Raw genomic sequence first — 23,189 nt, forward strand, 5'->3', positions numbered from 1 at the left:
AAAAAGAATGAAAACACTCAAATCAAACTATCATAAAGATCTTTGTGAAGAAGTATGGAATATTAAGAGTATGAAGAAGGATTTTTACTTTTTGCTTTGTATATATTGTTTAAATTTCTATCAGAAGCATTCACCTAAAGGATACTTTTATAATTAGAAAATTTAACACATAGTGAAAAAAAATTTTTAACTCACATATACAGATAAAAGGACCACAGACATATGGCTGTGCCCTTGGTTTCCCACGGTTTACACACAAAGACCAAAAATGACAATTAAGTACACAGCACCACCATAAGAAAGAGATACTCAATACTTTAATTTTTTTTGTATTTGGAAAGGTAAGGATTTCTTCACCACTGGACAAATGAATTAACAGCAATAAGACTGAAATATAAACTACAATCTTGAACCCAATGGCCTTTTTCCTTTATAACTTTTACTGTTACTAAAATTTCATAGCAAGAATGTAAGTTTATTCCTGGATAAACCCAAGTTTGGCACCCCCAAAGGATATCCCTTTGCCCAGTTAATAACCACTTTGAATAAAGCTTTTTGCTCAATGCTAAGGAAACAAAGAGAAGGGAGCTCACAGTCTTATGAGGGAGATAAAAAGAAATACATGTGGCTATGAAAATACTTGTGTAATAGACAAAATAGTAACCAAGTGCTGTGGTACCAGAGGAGGGCAAGAGTGGGTTCTGTGTGACTGGGAGTTACACAGTGGAAGGGACATAGGGATATGACACTGAATAGGATGAATAGGATTCTTAGTGAAAAATGGGAGAGGAATATGGATAATTCTATAAGAGGGAATATCATGAGAAGACTCGAAGATAGAAGTAGATGGATGTAACCAAATTTGTGAAAAATGATACTGAGAAGTGGGGAAGAAGAGAATGGCAAGGAAGAAGCGTAGAAAGATACATTGTGAAGACTTTCCATGGAACTCTAAACTTTATATTTGTTTTTATAAAATCGTACTTAAATATTTCTTATTCAACTCTTACCAAGGATATAACATTTTTCTATTCATCAATTTCATTACTGAAACATAATTTTGGAAATGGTATATGCACCTAAAGATGTATGGTATATCTTACTTTTTTAAGAAACAATAGTGAATATATATTTAACATAACTACCTCTGTGGTTATAAAAGAAAAATAAGACAGGAGATATGATCAAATAATTAAAGTGGAAAACAAACTGTTAAAGGAAGATATTACTTTCAAAAGCAGCGGGCATCTTTATGAGATGAGAATTATTATGGGTGTTCATCTACTATCCTCACAAGGAAATGTCTAAACCGATAATGGGGAAACTGCTATGAAATACACCTTTTATTTTAAAGGGTTAAAAACCACTTTAGAAATTAACTTTATAGCTCCTCAATCAAAAGTCACGTGGCTAAGATTTTAAAAGCTATTGTTTTGGTAAGAAAAAGGAAAATGAGCCCACATCAGTAGTTTCCCAAGAAAGAAGGATCTAAATCCCAAGTTTGAGATTAGAAATAATCCAAATCAAACTCATTTTAGGAGTTGTTAAAGAAAAAAGGGGGCAGTGCCAGTCATTCATTCTGAAATTGCTTGTTTTCACACAATGGATTATTATAAGCAATGTCCTAATTGGATAAAATTTCAATTTAACCAATTTCAGTCCTTTCACTTCATCATCAACTTCTGGAAAAAACAGCCTACACCCCATGGGAGCATATTCTCAACTGACATATTATAGTAGTCTCCTCCACAATACTAAGTTTGTATCCAGCCTCAAATACTTCCGAGTCACAAAATAGGAAGTATATGAATGGGAATTCATATGAATCTAAAGTATATGAATGGGAATTCATATGAATCTAAATTCAGTGAATCTAAAGCTTAATTTTTTTTAAACCTTTTTCTCTGAGTTCCATAACTTCTACAATACGAATATATCCACAATCCTACCAGCCCTTTTTCTCTCACAGGCATTTCCAGAATCTCAATACATAAACTCCCAAATCTTTAAGTATCTCCTCTCTAGCAGATACTCCTAGATCTCCACCACATTACAAAACCTGATTTTTTCAGTTGCCTTCTGGGCATTCAAACATGGCCTTGCAGAATGCACTTTTAAACTCAAAATGTACCAAATCAACTTCAGTGTACCTTCCTCAAAACTAGCTAGTTTTCTTCAGTTATCTTTTTTTTAAAAGAAGACAACGAACCCCAATGTTGTAAAGGGAACAGGTTTTGGGGACATTACAAACTGCTGTTCAAACTAGTCTTGTCTTTTGGAGAAGAAACTACAAAACATGCAACAAGAACACGAAAATACTTCTAAGCTTAAAAACTGGCCAGTAACTTCATTTCTGGGAATCTAGCCTAAAGAAATCATCTTAAATTCATAAAACACAGCAAGAGTATCAGTGTTATTTATAACAATAAAATGAAGAAAAGTTGTTTTAAAAGTTGAGCAACAGAGAATAGAGAACACAGAAATAAACCCATGTATATATGCTCAATTAACTTATGACAAAGGACCCAAGAATATACAATGGAGGAAGGACAGTTTCTTCAATAAATGGTGCTTAAAAAACTGAACAGGGACTTCCCTGGTGGCACAGTGGTTAAGAAGCCGCCTGCCAATGCAGGGGACACGGGTTTGAACCCTGGTCTGGGAAGATCCCACATGCCATGGAGCACCTAAGCCCTTGCACCACAACTACTGAGCCTGCATTCTAGAGCCTGTGAGCCACAACTACTGAGCCTGCGTGCTGCAGCTACTGAAGCCTGCGCGCCTAGAGCCCGCGCTCCACAACAAGAGAAGCTACCGCGATGAGGAGCCCACGCACCACAACGAAGAGTAGCCCCCGCTTGCCACAACTAGAGAAAGCCCGCGCGCAGCAACGAAGGCCCAACACAGCCAAAAATTAATTAATTAATTTAAAAAAACTGAACAGCCACATTGCAAAAGAATGAAACTGGACCACTATCTTACACCATACACAAAAGTCAACTCATATGTTATATGAGTACTATATACCATGACCAAATGGGTTTTTTCCCCGCCTAGGAATACAAAGATTGGATTAACATCTAAAAATCGATCAGTGTAATCTATCACATTAACAGTTTAAAGAAGAAAAACCCACATGATCATTTCAATAGACACAGAAAAAGTATTTGACAAAACCCCACACTCATTCATGATTTAAGGGCGTGGGGGACAGAAAACTCAAAACACTAGGAATAGAAAGGAACTTTATCCACCTGATAAAGAGCATCTTATAAGAATCTAACAGCTAACATCACGCTTAATAATTAAAGGCTCAATGTTTTCCCCCAAAGAAAAGGAACAAGACAAAGATGTCCACTATCAGCACTTCAATGCAACACTGTACTGAAGGTTCTAGCCTGTACGATCAGGCAAGAAAAAGAAAAAGAGGCACCCAGACTGGAAAGGAAGATAACATGAGCCTGTATGTAGAAAATCTTAAAGAATCCACACAAAAATCTATGAGAATAAAAGAGTTCATCAAAGTGGCAGGATACAACAGCAATATACAAAAATCAATTGTACTATATAACAGCAATGAAAATTAACTCCATTCACATTTAAGCATTTGCAATATTTTGAAATTATAAATAACCTAGTGATGAACATCTATGAATACATACAGTATTTTCTGATTTCCAATTTGATAGATTCCTGGAACTCTCTACTTGCTTTCACAATGACAGGTACAAACATGCAGGTTATTACATATAAAATGATGGATTTAGAGAACAACAATTGTATTACACACTGAATTGTGACCAAAAATAAGGCAATTTTGGGTTCTACTGGTTATCAGAGTTCGTCCTAAATAAATTTAAGAGCAGTGAAGGTCACTTACCTGCACAGCATGAGACAAATCTGACACTAAACACTGACGGAGCCTCTCATCATTCCCAATTCCTTGAAGAACAAAGTCAGGCACATAAGAAGAGCAGTAGCCACCCAGCAAGGACCTCCCAAAGTTGGCAATATTGGGCTGAACAGCACTCACTTCAATTAACTTTGACCTGCAAGGAAAGTTCCAAAAGAAGGCATACCTAATCAGTAATAAATATATTTTACCAACACACACACAAAAAATTGGACTCTACTAGTCCACATTTCCAGTACCATCATTCTTTACAAAATATACTAACAGTAAAATCATCCTTAAATAAAAACTGGCTTAAGGGCTCAATGAGACCACAAAATACTCCTTCCTATTCAGAAAGGGTCTGATGGACAACTCTGTAATGAGGTGAACATAAATCTTTCATAACAGACTTTAGGAATGCTGTCCCTTGTGTATGTAACACATTCTTAATACAATCAAATTATGGAAACCACCATCCAAAACAAAGTATAAATAACTCACAAACCCAAAGCTTGGTATATAACATTTCTCATGTATGAATCTTTTCCTTGTATTCTTGACCAAGAGTATCCATTCTATACTTTCCTCTTATTTCCAAACTTATTTCTAACAGCTATTTCCTACCTTCTCTCAGTGATTACCTCTCCCTAGTTGCCAGGCTCAGCACAGGTCCTTTCTGGGCAGCATAACTCACTGCTAAATGAAAACTCCTAGGCAGTAAGCAATCTCCCACACACCAACACAACTTTTCTCTAATGCCTTCACAAAGCTTTTCTGGGGCACCTGTGGGGCTTAGCCTTTAATCCTTCTTTTAAGTAGGAGCATGTGATAATAAAAGAGTGTTTGTCCAGAACAATGGTCTCTTCCTTTATATTAGCCACTACCAACTTTCAGAGATGAGCTAAACAAAAGAATGGTACATATTTTTATAGGTTCTATAAAAGGCTAAAACTTCGTACTTACCCAGGAAAAGGTATCTCATCTTCTTCTGCCCAATCTTCTTGCTCTCCTCCATAATAACTGCTTACTTGTCTAGTCACATCATGACCTGTATCTTCACTTTCACTATCCCCAAGGGCACTATCTGAACTTTCATTTCTTGGAATGTCCCATTCAGCTCCCACAGCAACTTTTTTCTCTGAACTCTCTTTATCCCCATGGGGGACAAGAATGGAGAGTGTATCTCTTTGGTCTTGCTGAGGAAAGCAGGTTTTACATGAATCTTGGTGAACTGTTCCTACACATTTGCAAAATTCATTGTTCTGTTTGCTATTTTTTGTATAAAATCTTTTTGAAAACTCTAACATACAGCAGTGTTCTTTACTGTCTGTACTTGTTTTAACTGGAATATCATCAATAGTCCTGGTTTCAATTGAATCATCATTAAAATATTCATCAAATAAGCTCATGCTTTCGAGGTCTGAATGATTCCAGCAGGGAAGTTCACAGGGCTCTCCAGATACCATGTTCGGTATATCAGGCTCTCCAGATTTAGCTGTTTGTGCAGTTTCTTGATGCTGATCAACAGCCCCTCTTTCCTCCTTCGGTGATTTGCTGTGATGCCTGGTAATCTGATCCACTACTGCCTGACTCCTGAGTTCAGTATCTGAGTCGGGTGACATAGAATCCCCAATCAAGAAAGTAACCTTTGTCTGGGTTGCCTCACAAGAAAATGCAGCTGTCACAAGTTTATCTGGAGGTTTTTTTCCCACAACCATTCCTGTGGATCTGAACACTTTACCTGTGTGATTACCTGAATCTAGCAATTCCTCACTCTGCCATGATTCCTCTGCAGGCTCTAAGCTTGACTTTGACAATGCACATCTGTCCACTGGAGCAGATCCTGTGCAAACAACTGTTTCTAACTTGGTGTCAAGGCAAGTTCTTAATTTATCTCTGCACTGTTTAACATCAACAGCATTTTCTTCTTGGCAGTCAGAAGAAGGAGAAATCATTCGGCACTCGTTTGTATTTCCTAGCAGCTCCTTAGAGCTGTTTTGAGTATCTTCTCTCTCTTGTCGCAAAACATTCTCTATATTTTGCCCAAGGAGTGGACGACTGCAATATTTACAGTTACAATTAGGAGTCCTTGTTTCTTCTGACTCTTTAAAGAGCAAACTGTTTTTGTTTCTATGCATTGTGATAAGCACATACTCAGATTCTTCAATTTCACCTTTCTCTAAAGTGGTTGTAATTACTGTGCCTGGCATAACAATGGCTTCATCGTCTCCATTTTCTAAAAGATGGGTTTCTTGAAGTTCAGAGCATCTTATGAAGTAAGTAAGAAAATAAAGCAGCCTCTGGACCATGTCTTGTCGTTTACCAACTACCACAGTCCTTGCTAACCGTACAGGAGAGCCAATAGCGCCATACAAGTCTCCTGAAATGGAAAAATCAGTTAATGGACACATCCTCTACTCATACTAAGCAGGCTATTTTCAATTATCAGAAACCTACTATTATTTTATGAGGGGTAGTTCAGATTTTACTCTTGGTTCCTTAATAGGTGAGTGATTATTCAGGACTAGGATGAGATGAATGGTCTTAACCAAAGAGATAGGTGAATGGATGGGCTTTCTACCTTCCTCCTTAAGCAGCTGCTAATAAGGTGCTGAAACCACAAGCAAACAGTCAGTTGTGAAAGTCACCAAGAACATGCTCTGTGCCAGTCCCCTTGCACAGCACTTCACATGGTTGGAGAAGTACTGACTGAAGTATTATGTGCAAAAGCACATCTGCTGGGGACCAAGGAGAGGAAAGGAGTAGTAGTGAAATGGAACAGAGCTGAAGTAGTCACATCACACACTTAACCTTCCTTGATTTAAATCATATTCCTGAACTTCACCTGTTGCTGCCCTACCAAGGACCTCGCATTAGCTCCTGTGTTTTTAAAAGCCCATTTTCCTTTCCATTACATTCCCTAGAGGGTTGGGTACTCAGGATAGACCCAAAAGGGCAACACATTTAGCCCTGTGATTCATTTTCACTTCTGTTATCCACATTACACATAAACAGCCATTACATTTAAAAAAGGAGGGAGATTTAATTCAAGTTTTGCAAGTTGTGAGTATACACATTTAAAGAATCTCTATTTTTACTTTATAAGGACCCCATATTTTTTAAAGGAACAAACATAAATAGGTCTCAAATAATATACTACAGACTGTACTATGATAAATTTTCTTATCTGGCTAAGAAACTGGCTCTAGTACCATCATGCCACTGTTCAAAACTACTCCCAAGGTTTCCACTAACAACCAAATAAATTGAAACTGCTTTGGTTTGGTAAATGAGTCTTTCATGACTGGTTCCACTTTACTTTTCCAGGTTTATCTTCTGATAGTTTCCCTATTTCATCTTTATTCACCCAAAGTCCCACTTAAACTGGACCCCTGAATGTGCTCAGCACTTTTAACACCTAGACCCCTTTACTCATGCTATGTATTTTCCCTTCCCTCTGTATCTCTGCCAGTCCGAAGTTTCCCACCCAAGCATCTTCCCTTGGACAAAAGTAAGCTTCCCTAATTGAACTCCCACTAAACTTTTCATTTCTTATAGTTCCTATTTGAATTATCATTATTGTCCACATATACTTTACCTACAGTATAAGACTGTCATTTCTTAAAGGCAAGGACTAGATATCATTCATCTTTATACCCTCCAGGGTTCTTTGCACAGAGCCTTAGTTATATTGTGCATTCAATAAATGACTGTAGAATTGAAAACAGATTTGAAATGTTCAAATTTAAAAAAAAACTACTGAATTACTTGATTTGAAAAAAGGTAAATTAATATTCATACAATGAAATACTACTTAGCATTAAAAAGGAATGAACTATTAATCCATACAACATAGGTGAATCTCAAAATAATTATGTTGAAAGAACTCAGACCAAACAAAAGCACTTAGTGTATGATTCCATCTATATAAAGGTCTAGAAAATAACAAACTAATCTACAGTGACAGAAAGCAGACCAGTGGCTACCTGAGTATAAGGAACAGTGAACAGGCAGAGTAGGGAGGAATAGGAGGGAGGGATTACAAAGGGCATGAGGAAACTTTTGTAGTGATGAATATGTTCACCATCTTGATTTGGGTGATGGTTTCAGAGGCATATACATTTTGACATATATATCAAAATATATATGGAAAGGAAAAGGAGGGAGGGAGGGAGAGAAGAAATAGAAAGAGTAGGAATGAGAGAGGGACGTTGGTTGGTTATATGAATTAATAAGCCACATTACAATCTGCCTGGCAAGCTCACTCACCATAACAACCTAAGGGAAGTTTAAGTTTCTACCAGGTCACCAAAACATTCTCACCATACTCCTCCCCCCATCACCAAATAGCAATAGACTAAGAGTAGGAGTAACAGCAACTACATTTACCAGCCACTGTCCTAAGCACTGTTCTCACTGTATCTCATTTACTTTTCACATTATGAAGTATTTACTATTTATTTTATTTTATTTTTTGGCCACACTGCACGGTTTGTGGGATCTCAGTTCCCCAACCAGGGACTGAACCCAGGCCAAGGCAGTGAAAGCACCCAATGCTAACCACTAAACCACCAGGGAACTCCCTGTACTATTTACTATTATCCCCACTTTATAAATAGGGAAACTGTGATTCAAACATGGTCTGCCTGACTCCACAGCCTATGCTTAAATTTAAGCACCATGCTACACTGACTTCCTAATGACTGTCAACTCATCAACTAACCCCTCTCTCCTGTTACCCATTTATTTAGTGGGGTACCAAGCACTAAGAGAAAGATTTTCAAAAATTACTCAACAAACAAAGGTGGAACAATGGAAACCTCAATGACTGCTTCTCAGTTAAACAGATTTATTCTAGCGATCATAGGTGACTTTGTTGATTCATTCCTTCTAGGCAAAATACCTAACACAAAACACCCTGAAGACCCTGAAGTTACTAATAAACCAGCCATCATCCTGCTCCTTTTGTTCCAGCTGAAGGTCTCTATAAGGAATGATAGTAAACATAAGATGGGGATAAGACAATTTAGCAGTTATGAAATGACAACTAAGGAAGAAATGCTTTAGAAAGGAAGGGGGAAAAGAGAGCACTTAATTTTTCTCTATTTATTTTTGCCATAAAATAACTCCAGACAGTTACACAGAAGTCTAAGTCTAATGCATAAATGTAAGGGTTTTCAGAATACATACCCAGTTGTGCCCAAAGTGGGTTATACGGATGAGTCTTTGCCAACATGTCCACACTCTGAGAGGAATGTTTTTCTAAAAATATTTTTATAGGTGGCTGCCCATTTGGCATGACTGTTGGAACCCAGGCAAGATGATTGGTCAGAACTGCAGTAATGAGTGCTGGCAAGAATCTGAAAACAAAATTCAACCTATCAGATTCTAATCTGCTTTCATAAAACCTCAAGCAAAATTCAGTGATAGAATAAAGAAGAGAGGGTACATGGCCAAACATCATAAAAAAGGAGAGGATAGAAGGAAGGATAGGTATATCACCAGGATGAAAACAAAAGTTAATAAATTTTTTGGTTGGGTAGGAGTTAAAACAAAAATCCTTAAAATAAAGACAGCATTCACAAGGAGCTATTTCTACTCATAATTAAAAAACAAAAATGCCATTTTACTTGAGAAACTATGGATTCTTTTCAGTGTTTAAAATACAAATATATTAATGAATCAACCAGGAAGTCTATACATATCCAAATTACTGAAAAGGAAAATGAAGGAAAGTATTAAGAAAACTTTATTTACCATCAAAGAGAATAAAAACACCCAAATTACTCATCTGGATTCTAAGAATTTGATGATTAGAAGAAAACAATATGACAAAGTACCACACTAAAAATGTATTATTGGAATCCTGGCACTTCCCTATATATTTTTAAACTTCTCTTCTATAGAATGAAACCGCATTCATGGATACAATTCACGAAAAATGGGAAGCCTCAGAGAGTTCTGTGAGGTGTCAGGAATTTTAATTTAACACACAATTAAAGACATTTTTACTGTTTCTCATTAATAAGGTTCTTTGGTCTTCTTCCATACCCTGTCTTGTAATTATCTTAGTTATCTTTTATAATTCTGTCTTGCTCATTAATAATATGAAATAATTCCAAGGATAATGATTAATTCTTTCACCTTTGTACTTGAACTTGATCACAATCTAGATATCTAGTTATAGTAAACAATAGCTACGATAGTTAAAGGAAGGAAGGGAGGGAGGGAGGGAGGGAGGGAGGAAGGGCAGGCCATACTGATTTTTGGAAGCATTTTCCATTAGAAAAGTGAACTCCTTCATGAAACGATGGCAAAGCTGGTTCTTTTCTGGAGTCCCCGACATCATTGTAAGCCAGACAGGCTCTCCAATTCGTGGCATTGTGTAAAGATTACAAATTGTTGTTCTAAAAAGAGGAAAACACATTATAAAATTCATAGCTCCCAGAATTACATACTCTTAATAATAATGTTGCCAGCTTGGGTCTCACATCTAGACTATTAAAGCTTTTGAGAAAGACAATGAATCAAATCTTTCTTTCTTTGTCATCAGCATAGTACCAAGGGAAAAGTTTTATACATGACCTCAAAATGTGTTGGTTCTGGCGCTGGCTCTGCCCTCAAAGGCTGTGTGCCTTTGGGTAAATTATTTCCCTACTTTAAGCATCAGTTTCCCTTACCTGTAAAATGAAAGGAAAGGACTAGGTAATTTCTAGACCCTTTCCAGTTCTACGTTTCCAAGGTTATAAGCTACACCTAAATATACTGCAAATAATCAACAACATAGAAACAAAAATATTAAGTGGGGTAATAGCTTATGGATAATACCCACTCACAACAATAGTTTATCAGCATCATTATATTGCCTATGCTGAGACTCCTTAGTAAAGTTCTGAAGAATGACGAGGACACTATATATGCATGCTATATGACTCTCAATTTTCTGAAGTTTTCCCTTGAATCAACACAAAAGAGGATTATTGCAGTTATCACAGTGCTTTTCTGGCTGTCTCCTGCATTTATTTAGATAATAGTTAGTCTGTGACTTGCACTCTTTACTAACGGCTTTAAAGATGTCAATTCTTTTCCTTTTACATTATTATCTGTTCAGCAGAGTCCTATACACTCATCACACGAAGCAACTCCTGCAAAGTTGGGGCTTAAGAAACTAGTCGATCTCTTAGAAGCTACAGAATGGTGTCCTACTTTCTACTCTCTAGAATAGTGCTAACAGAACTTTTAGCAATGATAGGAATGTTCTATATCTGTGCTGTCCAACATGGTAGCCACTAGCCATATGTGATGACTGAATACCTGAAATGTGGCCAGTGTGACTGGGGAATTGGATTTAAAATTTTATTTAGTTGTAATTAAATTAATTTAAATAACCACATGTGGCTAATGGCTACTGTATTAGAGAGTACAGCTCTAGAAAGTTCTCTGAGATCTCCACAAAGCTCTGATACCTACCTCAGTATAATTTTCTAATACCCAGAATTCAAAAAAGGAAAAGAATTCTGTTGCTTGTACAAGTTTTATTAAATCTCAACCCAATATGAACATGATACATTACCATAAATAAAAGTGACAAATACAGGTTGCATTAATGAATTTTTAGTAAGGCATAAAATGACTTCTGAGAACTTAAAAATAAATGAATGGAAAAAAATTACAGGTATCTTACAGAGAAAAATATGACAAATATAAACTAGCGATATTGAAAATGCTTATTTTTTAAAGACTATTAAAGATGTCCAGATAGGATGGAAAACTGAGCACAAATGTGTATCCCCTTTCAGTTCTGATGCCCCAAATGAACACTACTTAATGATTTAAAAACAAATGAATCACTACAACCAATAGAACTGAAGAGGAACTTTAGTGAAAATTAAAATTACAGATTTAATAAAATTCTAGAAGACACAACACAGAGAAGAATGTTAACTGAAGTACTAGGGTAGAGGAAGATAATGGGTTATGGTGCTCATGGCGGGGGGGGGGGATGTACAAAGAGGAGCTAATTTACCCCACTGAAGCAAGAAGAGTCTAAGGACTCAAAAGTGCCTGCTAAAAAGGAGGGCAGCAGTTATATAGGACTATAAACTAAGAGACTAATTCAAGGGCCATAAATGGTTGGTGACCCCCTACCCTCCACCCCATTTTCCCACAGAATAACTAAAGATAGGAGAGCAGATGTAGCAATTGACCAGCCCAGAGAAATGACATGCCCAAACCCTCCCTGATATTTGAATCTTTCACAGTACACAAACAGATATAAAGTAAATCTTGTGGTATTAAAATTCCATGGCAGAGGCAGCAATTATGGGGGAAAATGTTTAAATATGCTCCTTCAGGCAGTGAAAATGAAAAAAAGTTGAGCAACACTGCTCTAAAGTGAGGTTCTCCAATCCGCACTCCCAACCTGTATTTTGGTGCCTCACTCTCACTCTTAATGGGCAACCAAAATACTGATATATAGAGAAAGCCTCCAAGGAAAGAGGGACACAAACAGAAAGACAGAAACACACACACACACAAAATGACTCCAGAGGAAATAGAAAATAATAAAGTCAGAAAAAGAGAAGAAAAACATGAAAGAAAAGAGACATAGAAGATCAATCCAGGAGTGTCAGTTTCTAACAAAATATATTGAAGAGAGAGAAAATAGAGGAAAATAAATTATCAGAGAATACAGATAATTTACCAAAGTTGAAAGACAAGATAGTGCTAAAACTATACTGAAAGGCTAAAAGGACTAAGGATCAGGTATGAATTTATGGCAGGAGATAAATATGCTCTACAATTGATAAATCAAGAAATAGCTACACTAGGTATACTATTTAATAATATGGAGGTATATAACAAAAGGAATATTTAAGAGTTAAAAGAGAATGTTCTTCAGCAGTAAGAATGGGGATGGGAGAGGTAGGACAGGGCTCATTTATTTTTCATTATTAGAACTGTCAGTATATATATTTTGCTTCTTAACCACGTGAATGTACTTTTGAATAAAATAAACTTTTTGATTAAATGAATGAACAAGCTGATCAATTCATTTTCCATGAGTTTCTTCAGCATAATATTGTCTACTACAAGTCTATGTGTCATGGGCCAGTCATATCACTAACATTAGTATAGTGGGTCACTGAGGACATTAGCTTTATAGTGTTTTGCTGTTTAAAAATATGTACCATGACTTTGGGGTGTATCAAGTGCAAAGAAGGCAAAAAAAATTAATTATGCAATAGTGCTTCTCACTACATACAACTCTGTGTTGTCATTAACAACGTAGAAGTAATGATGCTTGCTCTCTTCCCCCTTTAATGGTTATTCCCTACCCATGAATGGTAAGAAGGGCAAGTATTTTCAGTCATCTGACCCTTTATTTTTCTTGGTCTGTCCCTACAGAATGGAAGACTCCTTCAATTGGAAGGAAACTGTTGACATGATTTAGTTTTCACTGATATGCATGAAGTCTAAGTAAAAATCCAAGTACTTCATCTCTGCCAGGCAGCAATGCTAACTAAACATACTTCTTACTTCTCCAGGTTTCAGGACTCGCATCTACATGTCCTTCCTCTTCTCAACTACCCGAAATTCATTAATAATCTGGTTTCAAATAATCACATACTTTAAAAATTACCTAACTGCTAGATATAAATAAACACTTATTTAAAAATTAAGTATGATAGCTTCTCATTATTTGCAGTAATGTTCTATAAAGTCAACATGAACACTGAATTAGTGAACTGTGAATCACTTGTTCCTGAGAGAAATACAGAGTTAGGTTCCTGTGAGTCTCTGGTCACAATATTTTTGTCAATCCATCAATACATAATCTTGTTTTATGTGAGTTTTTGTTTAAAGACACTTTATTTAATATTCTGTTAATTTGTTAATAATGAATTCATATCCAACAGCACTATGACTCATGCCTTAACAAAGCTCACCTAACACGTATTTTTCTCTGTAAGGCACATCACAACCTTCTTGCACTTAAAAACATTAGACAGAATTTCAACACTATGCTTGCGCACAATTTTTTTAATTGAAGTATACTTGATTTACAATGTTGTGTTAGTTTCTAGTATACAGCAAAGTGGTTCTATTTTATATATATATATATATATATATATATATATATATATTCTTTTCCATTCTGGCACACAATATTGAATATAGTTTCCTGGGATATAACAGTAGGACCTTGCTGTTTACCTATTTTTTATATAGTAGTGTGTATCTACTAATCCCAAACTCCTAATTTTATCCCTCCCCTCCCCCTTTCCCCTTTGGTAACCATAAGTTTGTTTTCTATGTCTGTGAGTGTGTTTCTGTTTTGTAAATAAATTCATTTGTGTCATATTACAGACTCCACATGTAAGTGATTATCGCATGGTATTTGTCTTTCTCTTTCTGACTTACTTCACTTAGTATGATAATCTCTATTGCATCCATGTTGCTGCAAATGACATTATTTCATTCTTTTTTATGGCTGAGTAGTATTCCATTGTATATATGTACCACATCTTCTTTATCCATTCATCTTTCAATGGACATTTAGGTTGTTTCCACGTCTTGGCTATTGTGAATAGTGCAGCTATGAACACTGGGGTACATGTATCTTTTCAAAATTAGAGTTTTCGGGCCTCCCTGGTGGCACAGTGGTTGAGAGTCCGCCTGCCGATGCAGGGGATACGGGTTCGTGCCCCGGTCTGGGAGGATCCCATATGCCGCGGAGCGGCTGGGCCCGTGAGCCGTGGCCGCTGGGCCTGCGCATCCAGAGCCTGTGCTCCGCAACGGGAGAGGCCACAACAGTGAGAGGCCCGCATACCGCAAAAAGAAAAAAAAAAAAAAAAATTAGAGTTTTCTCTGGATATGTGCCCAGGATTGGGATTCCTGGATCATATGGCAATTCTATTTTGACTTTTTCAAAGAACCTTCATACTGTTTTCCATAGTGTTTGCACCAATTTACATCCCCACCAACAGTGTAGGAGGGTTCCCTTTTCTCCACATCCTCACCAGCATTTGTTATTTGTAGACTTTTTAATGATGGCCATTCTGACCAGTGTGAGGTAGTACCTCAATGCCCTTTCGATTTGTATTTCTCTAATAATTAGTGATGTTAAGCATCTTTTCATGTGCCCTTGTCCATCTGTATGTCTTCAATGGAAAAATGTCTTCAAGGGCCAATTTTCATTGCAAAACCACTAACAAGGGGCTTCCCCGGTGGCACAGTGGTTGAGAGTCCACCTGCCGATGCAGGGGACACGGATTCGTGCCCCGGTCCGGGAAGATCCCATATGCCGCAGAGCGGCTGGGCCCGTGAGCCATGGCCGCTGAGCCTGCGTGTCCGGAGCCTGTGCTCCTCAACGGGAGGGGCCACAACAGTGAGAGGCCCACGTACTGCAAAAAAAAAAAACAAAAACAAACCACTAACAAAAAGCAAAAAACACTTTAAAAAAAAGTGGCACTACATAGATCATAACAAGGACACTTGTTTACAGAATGAGAGCTGAAACAAAAAGGCAGAGCACTGTCTTGTTTGACCTCATCTGGAAATGTGTGTCGGGGCACTCAAAATTTTCACTTCTCTGCATATGTCCACAAATGATCATAAAATCACTGGAAGTATATTTTAGGTTTATAAATAAATTTTAACAAGCAGGTGAATTCACATATACAGAATCTGTAAACAATGAGGATCAACTGTACATATTAAAGTACTTCTACAAATAGACTTCTTAAATAAAAACTATAAAAGTTTATAAAGTACGTTTAAAATATTGCAAGGATGCCTAACTAATTTATATAGTCTTTCAGATTTGCACAGTGACTGAAGTAAAATAAACTAATACAAAAAGGAAGGTATACAATCAGAATATACTTTTACAATGTTTTTTGTTTTTTTCTTTTTTTTTGGCTGTGCGGCGCAGCACGTGGGATCTTTTTACCCTGACCAGGGATCCAACCTGGGCCCTTGTCAGTGAGAGCACAGACTCCTAACCAACCACCAGGGAATTCCCTACAATGATTTTATAACTCATACATGTTGTAAATTCCAGGCAATATTAAAATTGTAAGGCTAGGCCATTCATACTACCTTATATCACAGCAATTACCTCATAGGTATCTAACTCAAAAAATTTATAAATATAAATGCTGGGTATACCTAACAGCAAGATCAGTATTCTACCAGGAATGAGTCTCATGACAATGTTTACTATACTGGTAACCTCAGCTGGATCTATGATGACAGTGTTTCCTCAGAGCTCAAATACAGACTCTTGGCCTTTTGCCACAAAGCTTGTGACCACAGAAAAGAAACTAATCCAATAACGTACGACACAGCTCAAAGTGCAAGGGCAAAGACTCAGTGCCTTGTAATACTGCAAAATGTGAAACCCAAAAAAATGTTGCAGGACTCTTTTAGGCAAATAAGCAAAAAGAATTGTTCAAAACATATATTTATAATAATTCCAGTCCAAAGTCAATTGAACAACTTGAATTAAACCATGTTCATGCTCACTTCGGCAGCACATATAATAAAATTAGAATGATACAGAGAAGATTAGCATGGCCCCTGCTCAAGCATGACATGTGAATTCGTGAAGCATTCCATAGTTTTAAAAAAACCACATTCGTACTATCAAAAGCAATCTACAGATTTAATGCAATCCCTATCAAAATTCCAATGGCATTTTTCACAAAAATAGAACAAACAATCCTAAAACTTGTATGGAACCACAAAAAACCCTGAATGGTCAAAGCAATCTTGAGAAAGAAGAGGAGGCATCATGCCTCCTGATTTCAAACTATATTACAAAGCTATAATCAAAACAGTATGGTATTAGAATAAAAACAGACACGTAAATCAATGGAACAGAATAGAGAGCCCAGAAATAAACGCATGCATACATATGGTCAATTAATTTATGACAGAGGAGCCAAAAACATACAATATAGATAGGATAGCCTCTTCAATAAATGGTTCTAGGAAAACTAGACAACGACATGTAAAAAATGACTGGACGCTTATCTTACACCACAAACAAAAATCAACTCAAAATGGATTAAAGACTTGAACGCAAGACCTGAAACCATAAAGCTCCTAAAACAAAACAAAGGGGTGAGCTCCCTGACATCCATCCTGGCAATAATTGAAGATAATAAACCTTAACACGTATGCACTTAAGAAGAGAGCAATGACATAACGTAAGGTGTCGGGGAGGAGAGGGACTTGAATGAAGGCAGTCAAAAGGTACTACAAACTTCCAGTTACAAGATAAATAAGTACTGAAGATGTAACATACAAGACAAATATAATTAATACTGCTGTATGTTATATATTAAAGCGGTTAAGAGAGTAAATCCTAAGTTCTCATCGCAAGAAAAATATTTTTTTAATTTAATTTTGTCATCTACAGTACATGTTGTTCACTAAACTTACTGTGATACTCATTTCATGATGTATTAAGTCAAATAATTATGCTGTACACTGTAAACTTATACAGTGTGCTTTATGCCAATTATATCTCAATAAAACTGGGAGAAAAAAATACTGACAGGCAAATACACTATTATACTTAGAAACTTCAGCATTCTCTAGCAGAAAATGACATATCCAGCAGGAAGAAAATCACTAACATATAGGTGAGTTTTTTTCAGCTTTACTGAGATATAATTGACATCGATATGGTATTACTTTAAGATGTACGACACAATGACTTGATATATGTATACTTTGTGAAATGATTACCACAGTAAGTTTAGTTTTTACATTCAGCACTTCACAGAGTAACAAAAAAATTTTTTCTTGTGATGAAAACTTTTAAGATCTACAATGCTAACAACTTTCAAATATACAATACAGGACCAGATGGTTTCACAGGCGAATTCTATCAAACATTTAGAGAAGAGGTAACACCTATCCTTCTGAAACTACTCCAAAAAATCTCAGAGGAAGGAACACTCCCAAACTCATTCCATGAGGCCACCATCACCCTGATGCCATAAACCAGACAAAGGTAACACCAAAAAAGAAGATTACAGGCCAATATCACTAATGAACATAGATGGAAAAATCCTCAACAAAATACTAGCAAACCAAATACAACAACACATTAAAAGGATTATACATTATGATCAAGTGGGATTTATCCCAAGGATGCAAGGGTTTTTCGATATCCACAAATCAATCAGTGTGATACACTGCCTCAACAAATTAAAGAATAAAAACGATATAATCATCTCAATAGATTCAGAAAAAGCTTTGACAAAACTCAACACCCATTTATGATAAAAACTCTCCAGAAAGTGGGCACAGGGGGAGCATACCTCAACATAATAAAGGCCATATATGACAAACCTACAGTTAACATCATACTCAAGGGTGAAAAGCTGAAAGCATTTCCTCTAAGATCAGGAACAAGACAAGGATGCTGACTGCTGCCACTTTTATTCAACATAGTTTTGGAAGTCCTAGCCACGGCAATCAGAGAAGAAAAAGAAATAAAGGGAATCCAAACTAGAAAAGAGGAAGTAAAACTGTCACTGTCTGCACATGGCATGATATTATACATAGAAAATCCTAAAGATGCTATCAGAAAACTACCGGAGCTCATCAATGAATTTAGCAAAGATGCAGGATACAAAATTAATGCACAGAAATCTTTTGCATTCCTATACACTAACAACGAAAGATCAATAAGAGAAATTAAGGAAACAATCCCATTTACCATTGCATCAAAAAGAATAAAATACCTAGGAATAAACCTACTGGAGGAGACAAAAGACCTGTACTGTGAAAACTATAAGACACTGATGAAAGAAATCGAAGATGACACAAACAGATGGAAAGGTATACCATGTTCTTGGATTGGAAGAATCAATATTTTCAAAATGACTATACTATCCAAGGCAATCTACAGATTCAATGTAATCCCTATCAAATTACCAGTGACATTTTTCACATGACTAGAACAAAAAATCTTAAAATCTGTATGAAGACAAGAAAGATGCTGAATAGGCCAAAGAAAATTTGAGAAAGAAAAACAGAACTGTAGGAATCAGGCTCCCTGACTTCAGACTATACTACAAAGCTACAGTAATCAAAACAGTATGGTACTGGCACAAAAACAGAAATATAGATCAATGGAACAGAACAGAAAGCCCAGAAATAAACCCATGCACCTATGGTCAATTAATCTATGACAAAGGAGGCAAAACTGTACAATGGAGAAAAGACAGTCTCTTCAATAAGTGGTGCCAGGAAAACTGGACAGCTACATGTAAAAGAATGAAATTAGAACATTATTTAACACTATACACAAAAATAAACTCAAAATGGATTAGAGACCTAAATGTAAGACAGGACACTATAAAACTCTTAAAGGAAAATATAGGCAGAACACTCTGACATAAATCACAGCAATAACTTTTACAATCTGTCCCTACTAAGAGAAATAAAAACAAAAATAAACAAATGGGACCTAATCAAACTCAAAAGCTTTTGCACAGCAAAGGAACCCATAAACAAAACACAAAGACAACCCACAGAATGGGAGAAAATATTTGCAAATGATGTAACTGACAAGGGATTAATCTCCAAAATTTACAAACAGATCATGCAGCTCAATATCACAAAAAACAAACAACCCAATAAAAAAATGGGCAGAAGGCTTGAACAGACATTTCTCCAAAGAAGACATACAGATGGCCAAGAGGCACATGAAAAGATGCTCAACATCGCTAATTATTAGAGAAATGCAAATCAAAACTACAATGAGGTATAACCTCACACCAGTCAGAATGGCCATCATCAAAAAGTCTACAAACAATAAATGCTGGAGAGGGTGTGGAGAAAAGGGAACCCTCCTACACTGTTGGTGCAAATGTAAATTGGTGCAGCTGCTATGGAGGTTCCTTAAGAAACTAAAAACAGAGCTATCATATGATCCAGCAACCCCACTCCTGGACATATATCTGAAGAAAAACATCGTTCAAAAGGGCTTCCCTGGTGGCGCAGTGGTTGAGAGTCCGCCTGCCGATGCAGGGGACGCGGGTTCGTGCCCCGGTTCGGGAAGATCCCACATGCCGCGGAGCGGCTGGGACCGTAAGCCATGGCTGCTGAGCCTGCGCGTCTGGAGCCCATGCTCCGCAATGGGAGAAGCCACAGCAGTGAGAAGCCCACGTACCGCAAAAAAAAAGGTTACATGCATCCCAATGTCCATTACAGCACTATTTACAATAGTTAAGACATGGAAACAACTTAAATGTCCATCGACAGAGGAGTGGATAAAGAAGATGAGGTATATATACACAGTGGAATATTACTCAGTCATAAAAAAGAATGAAATAATGCCATTTGCATCAACATGGATGGACCTGAAGATTATCATACTAAGTGAAGTCAGTCAGACAGAGAAAGACAAGTATCATATGATATTGCTTATATGCGGAATCTAAAATATATATATATATATATATATATATATATATATATATATATATATATATATATACACATGAGATACAAAACTTATTAACAAAACAGAAACAGACTCACAGACTTAGAGAATGAACTTGCTACCACGGGATAAGGGTGTGGGGGAAGGACAGAGTGGAAGTTTGGGACTGACATGTACACAGTGCTATATTTAAAACAGATAACCAACAAGGATCTATTCTATAGCACAGGGAACTCTGCTCAATACTCTTTAATAGCCTAAATGGAAAAAGAACCTGAAAAAGAACAGATACATGTATATGTATAACTGAATCACTTTGCTGTTCCCCTGAAACTAACACAACATTGCTAATCAACTCTACTCCAATATAAATAAAAATTTGAAAAGAAAAAGAAGAAAGATACATAGGAAAGCCCCAAATACTTGGAGATTTTAACAATACATTTCTGCATAACATAAGGTCAAACAAGAATCTCAAGAGAAATTTTGAAATAATTTGAATTAAATTTTCATTCAACTTAACAAAATTTGTGGGATCCAGCAAAAGCAGTGCTTAGAGGGAAATTCATAGCACTGAATGCATAGATTAGGGAAAAAGAAAGATCTGAATGCAATAATCTAAGCTTTAACTTTAGGAAACTAGAGAAAGATGAGTAACATAAAACTAAATCAAGTAGGAGAAAAGTAATAAAAATTAGATTAAAAAATCATTGAGGGCTTCCCTGGTGGCGCAGTGGTTGACAGTCCGCCTGTCAATGCAGGGGACATGGGTTCGTGCCCCGTCTGGTAAGATCCCACATGCTGCGGAGCGGCTGGGCCCGTGAGCCATGGCTGCTGAGCCTGCGCGTCCGGAGCCTGTGCGCCGCGACGGGAGAGGCCACAACAGTGAGAGGCCCGCGTACCGCAAAAAAAAAAAAAAAAAAAAAAAAAAAATCATTGAAATTAAAGACAAAATCGATAAAAAATAAACAAAACAAAATCTGGTTCTTTGAAAAGATCAAAGATTCTTTGAAAATTGATTAACTTCTATCCAAGATAACCAAGCAAAAAAGAGAAATGACAAAAATTACTAATATTAGAAATAAAAGAGGGATCCATCACTACTGATCTATGGACATTAAAAGGATAATTAAGAAGTAATATGAACAACTCTATACTTGTAAATTTGATGACTTAGATGAACCAGACCAATTCCCTGAAAGACACAAACTACCAAAACTCACACAAGAAGAAATACATAACCTGAATAGTCCTATATCTATTTAAAAAATTGAATCAATAATTAATAACTCTCAGCAAACCAGGAATAAAGAGGGAACTTCTTTAACCTGATAAACTGTATCTATAAGAAACCTAACTTCATACTTAATGGTGAGAAACTTGAAGCTTTCTCACTCTGATCTGGTAAAAGGCAAGGAAGAACTTTCTCACCATTGCTTTCCTACATCGTACTAGAAGCCCTTGCTAATGCAACAAGGCAGGAAAAAGAAATAAAAGGTATACAGATTAGGAAGGAAGACATAAATCGATCTCTATTCTCAGATGCCATGATTGTTTATGATTGCTTTATTCAGAAAATCTGAAAGAAGTGATCAAAAATCTCCTGGAATAAAGAGGCAGTTATATAAGGTTGCAGGATATAAGGTTAATATACAAAAGTCAATTGTGTTCTTATATACCATCAGTGAACAGTTCAAATTTGAAATTATAAACAGTATCATTAATATTAACCAAAAAAAAAAGAAAAATCTGAAATATTTAGGTATAAATCTTTTTAAAATGTACAAGATCTTTAGGAGGAAAATTACAAAACTCTGATGAAAGAAATCAAAGAAGATATAAATAAACAGCAAGCTATTCCATGTTCATGGACAGGAAGTCTTGCTATTGCTAAGATATCAATTTTTCCCAGTTTAATCTACAGATTCAATTCAATCTCATAAGTTATTTTGTGGATATCAACAAACTGATTTTAAAGTTTGGAGAGGCAACTGATCCAGAATAGTCAACACAACACTGAAGGAAAAGAACAAACTTGGAGGACTCATATTATCTGACTTGAAGAATTATTATAAAGATGTGGGCTTCCCTGGTGGTGCAGTGGTTAAGAATCCGCCTGCCAATGCAGGGGACACAGGTTTGAGCCCTGGTCCGGGAAGATCCCACATGCCGTGGAACAACTAAGCCCATGTGCCACAACTACCGAGCCTGCACTCTAGAGCCCGCAAGCCACAACTACTGAGCCCATGTGCCACAACTACTGAAGTCCACGCACCTAGAGCCTGTGCTCCACAACAAGAGAAGCCACTGCAACAAGAAGCCTGTGCACTGCAACAAAGAGTAGCTCCCACTCTCAACAACTAGAGAAAGCCCATGCACAGCAATGAAGACCCAGCGTAGACAAAAATAAATAAAATAAATAAATTTATATAAAAAAATTATTATAAAGATACAGTAATCAAGACAGTGTGGTACTGCTGAAAGAATAGACAAATAGATCAATGAAACAAAACAGAGAGCTCAAAAATAGAGCCCCAGAAATATACTCAACTGGTATTTGATAAAGGAGCAAAAACAATACATGGAGCAAAGATAGTCTTTTCAACGAACGATGCTGGAACAAGTGGACATTCATATGCAAAAATAAGCACCTAAACAAAAACTTTACAGCTTTCACCAAAAAAAAAAAAAAAATCAAAATGGATAACAGACCTAAATGTAAATGCAAAATCATAAAACTTCTAGAGCACAACATGCGAAAAACCTTAATGATCTTGTGTTTGGTAATGAGTTTTTTTTTTTTTTTTTTTTTTTTTTTTTTTG

At 36.5% G+C, this 23,189-nt stretch overlaps 1 protein-coding gene and 1 non-coding gene across 3 annotated transcripts in view; one reads left to right on the plus strand and one right to left on the minus strand.

Moving 5' to 3' along the window:
* The window catches only part of FNIP1 (folliculin interacting protein 1), a 133,626-nt gene that overhangs the window by 17,402 nt on the left and 93,035 nt on the right, over positions 1 to 23,189 (minus strand). For both annotated transcript variants that reach the window (XM_060093322.1, XM_060093321.1), the window contains exons 11-14: positions 10,156 to 10,302; positions 9,086 to 9,255; positions 4,859 to 6,275; positions 3,881 to 4,049 (exon numbers count right to left, since the gene is read on the minus strand). In XM_060093322.1, coding sequence (XP_059949305.1) covers positions 3,881 to 4,049; positions 4,859 to 6,275; positions 9,086 to 9,255; positions 10,156 to 10,302 — 1,903 coding nt within the window. The remainder of the gene's footprint in view (positions 1 to 3,880; positions 4,050 to 4,858; positions 6,276 to 9,085; positions 9,256 to 10,155; positions 10,303 to 23,189) is intronic.
* On the plus strand, positions 16,419 to 16,525 carry LOC132487351 (U6 spliceosomal RNA). Its single transcript, XR_009531632.1, has one exon. It is a non-coding gene; the product is annotated as a U6 spliceosomal RNA (small nuclear RNA).

The sequence above is a fragment of the Mesoplodon densirostris genome, chromosome 3 (assembly GCF_025265405.1).
Source record: "Mesoplodon densirostris isolate mMesDen1 chromosome 3, mMesDen1 primary haplotype, whole genome shotgun sequence".
Lineage (NCBI taxonomy): Eukaryota > Metazoa > Chordata > Mammalia > Artiodactyla > Ziphiidae > Mesoplodon > Mesoplodon densirostris.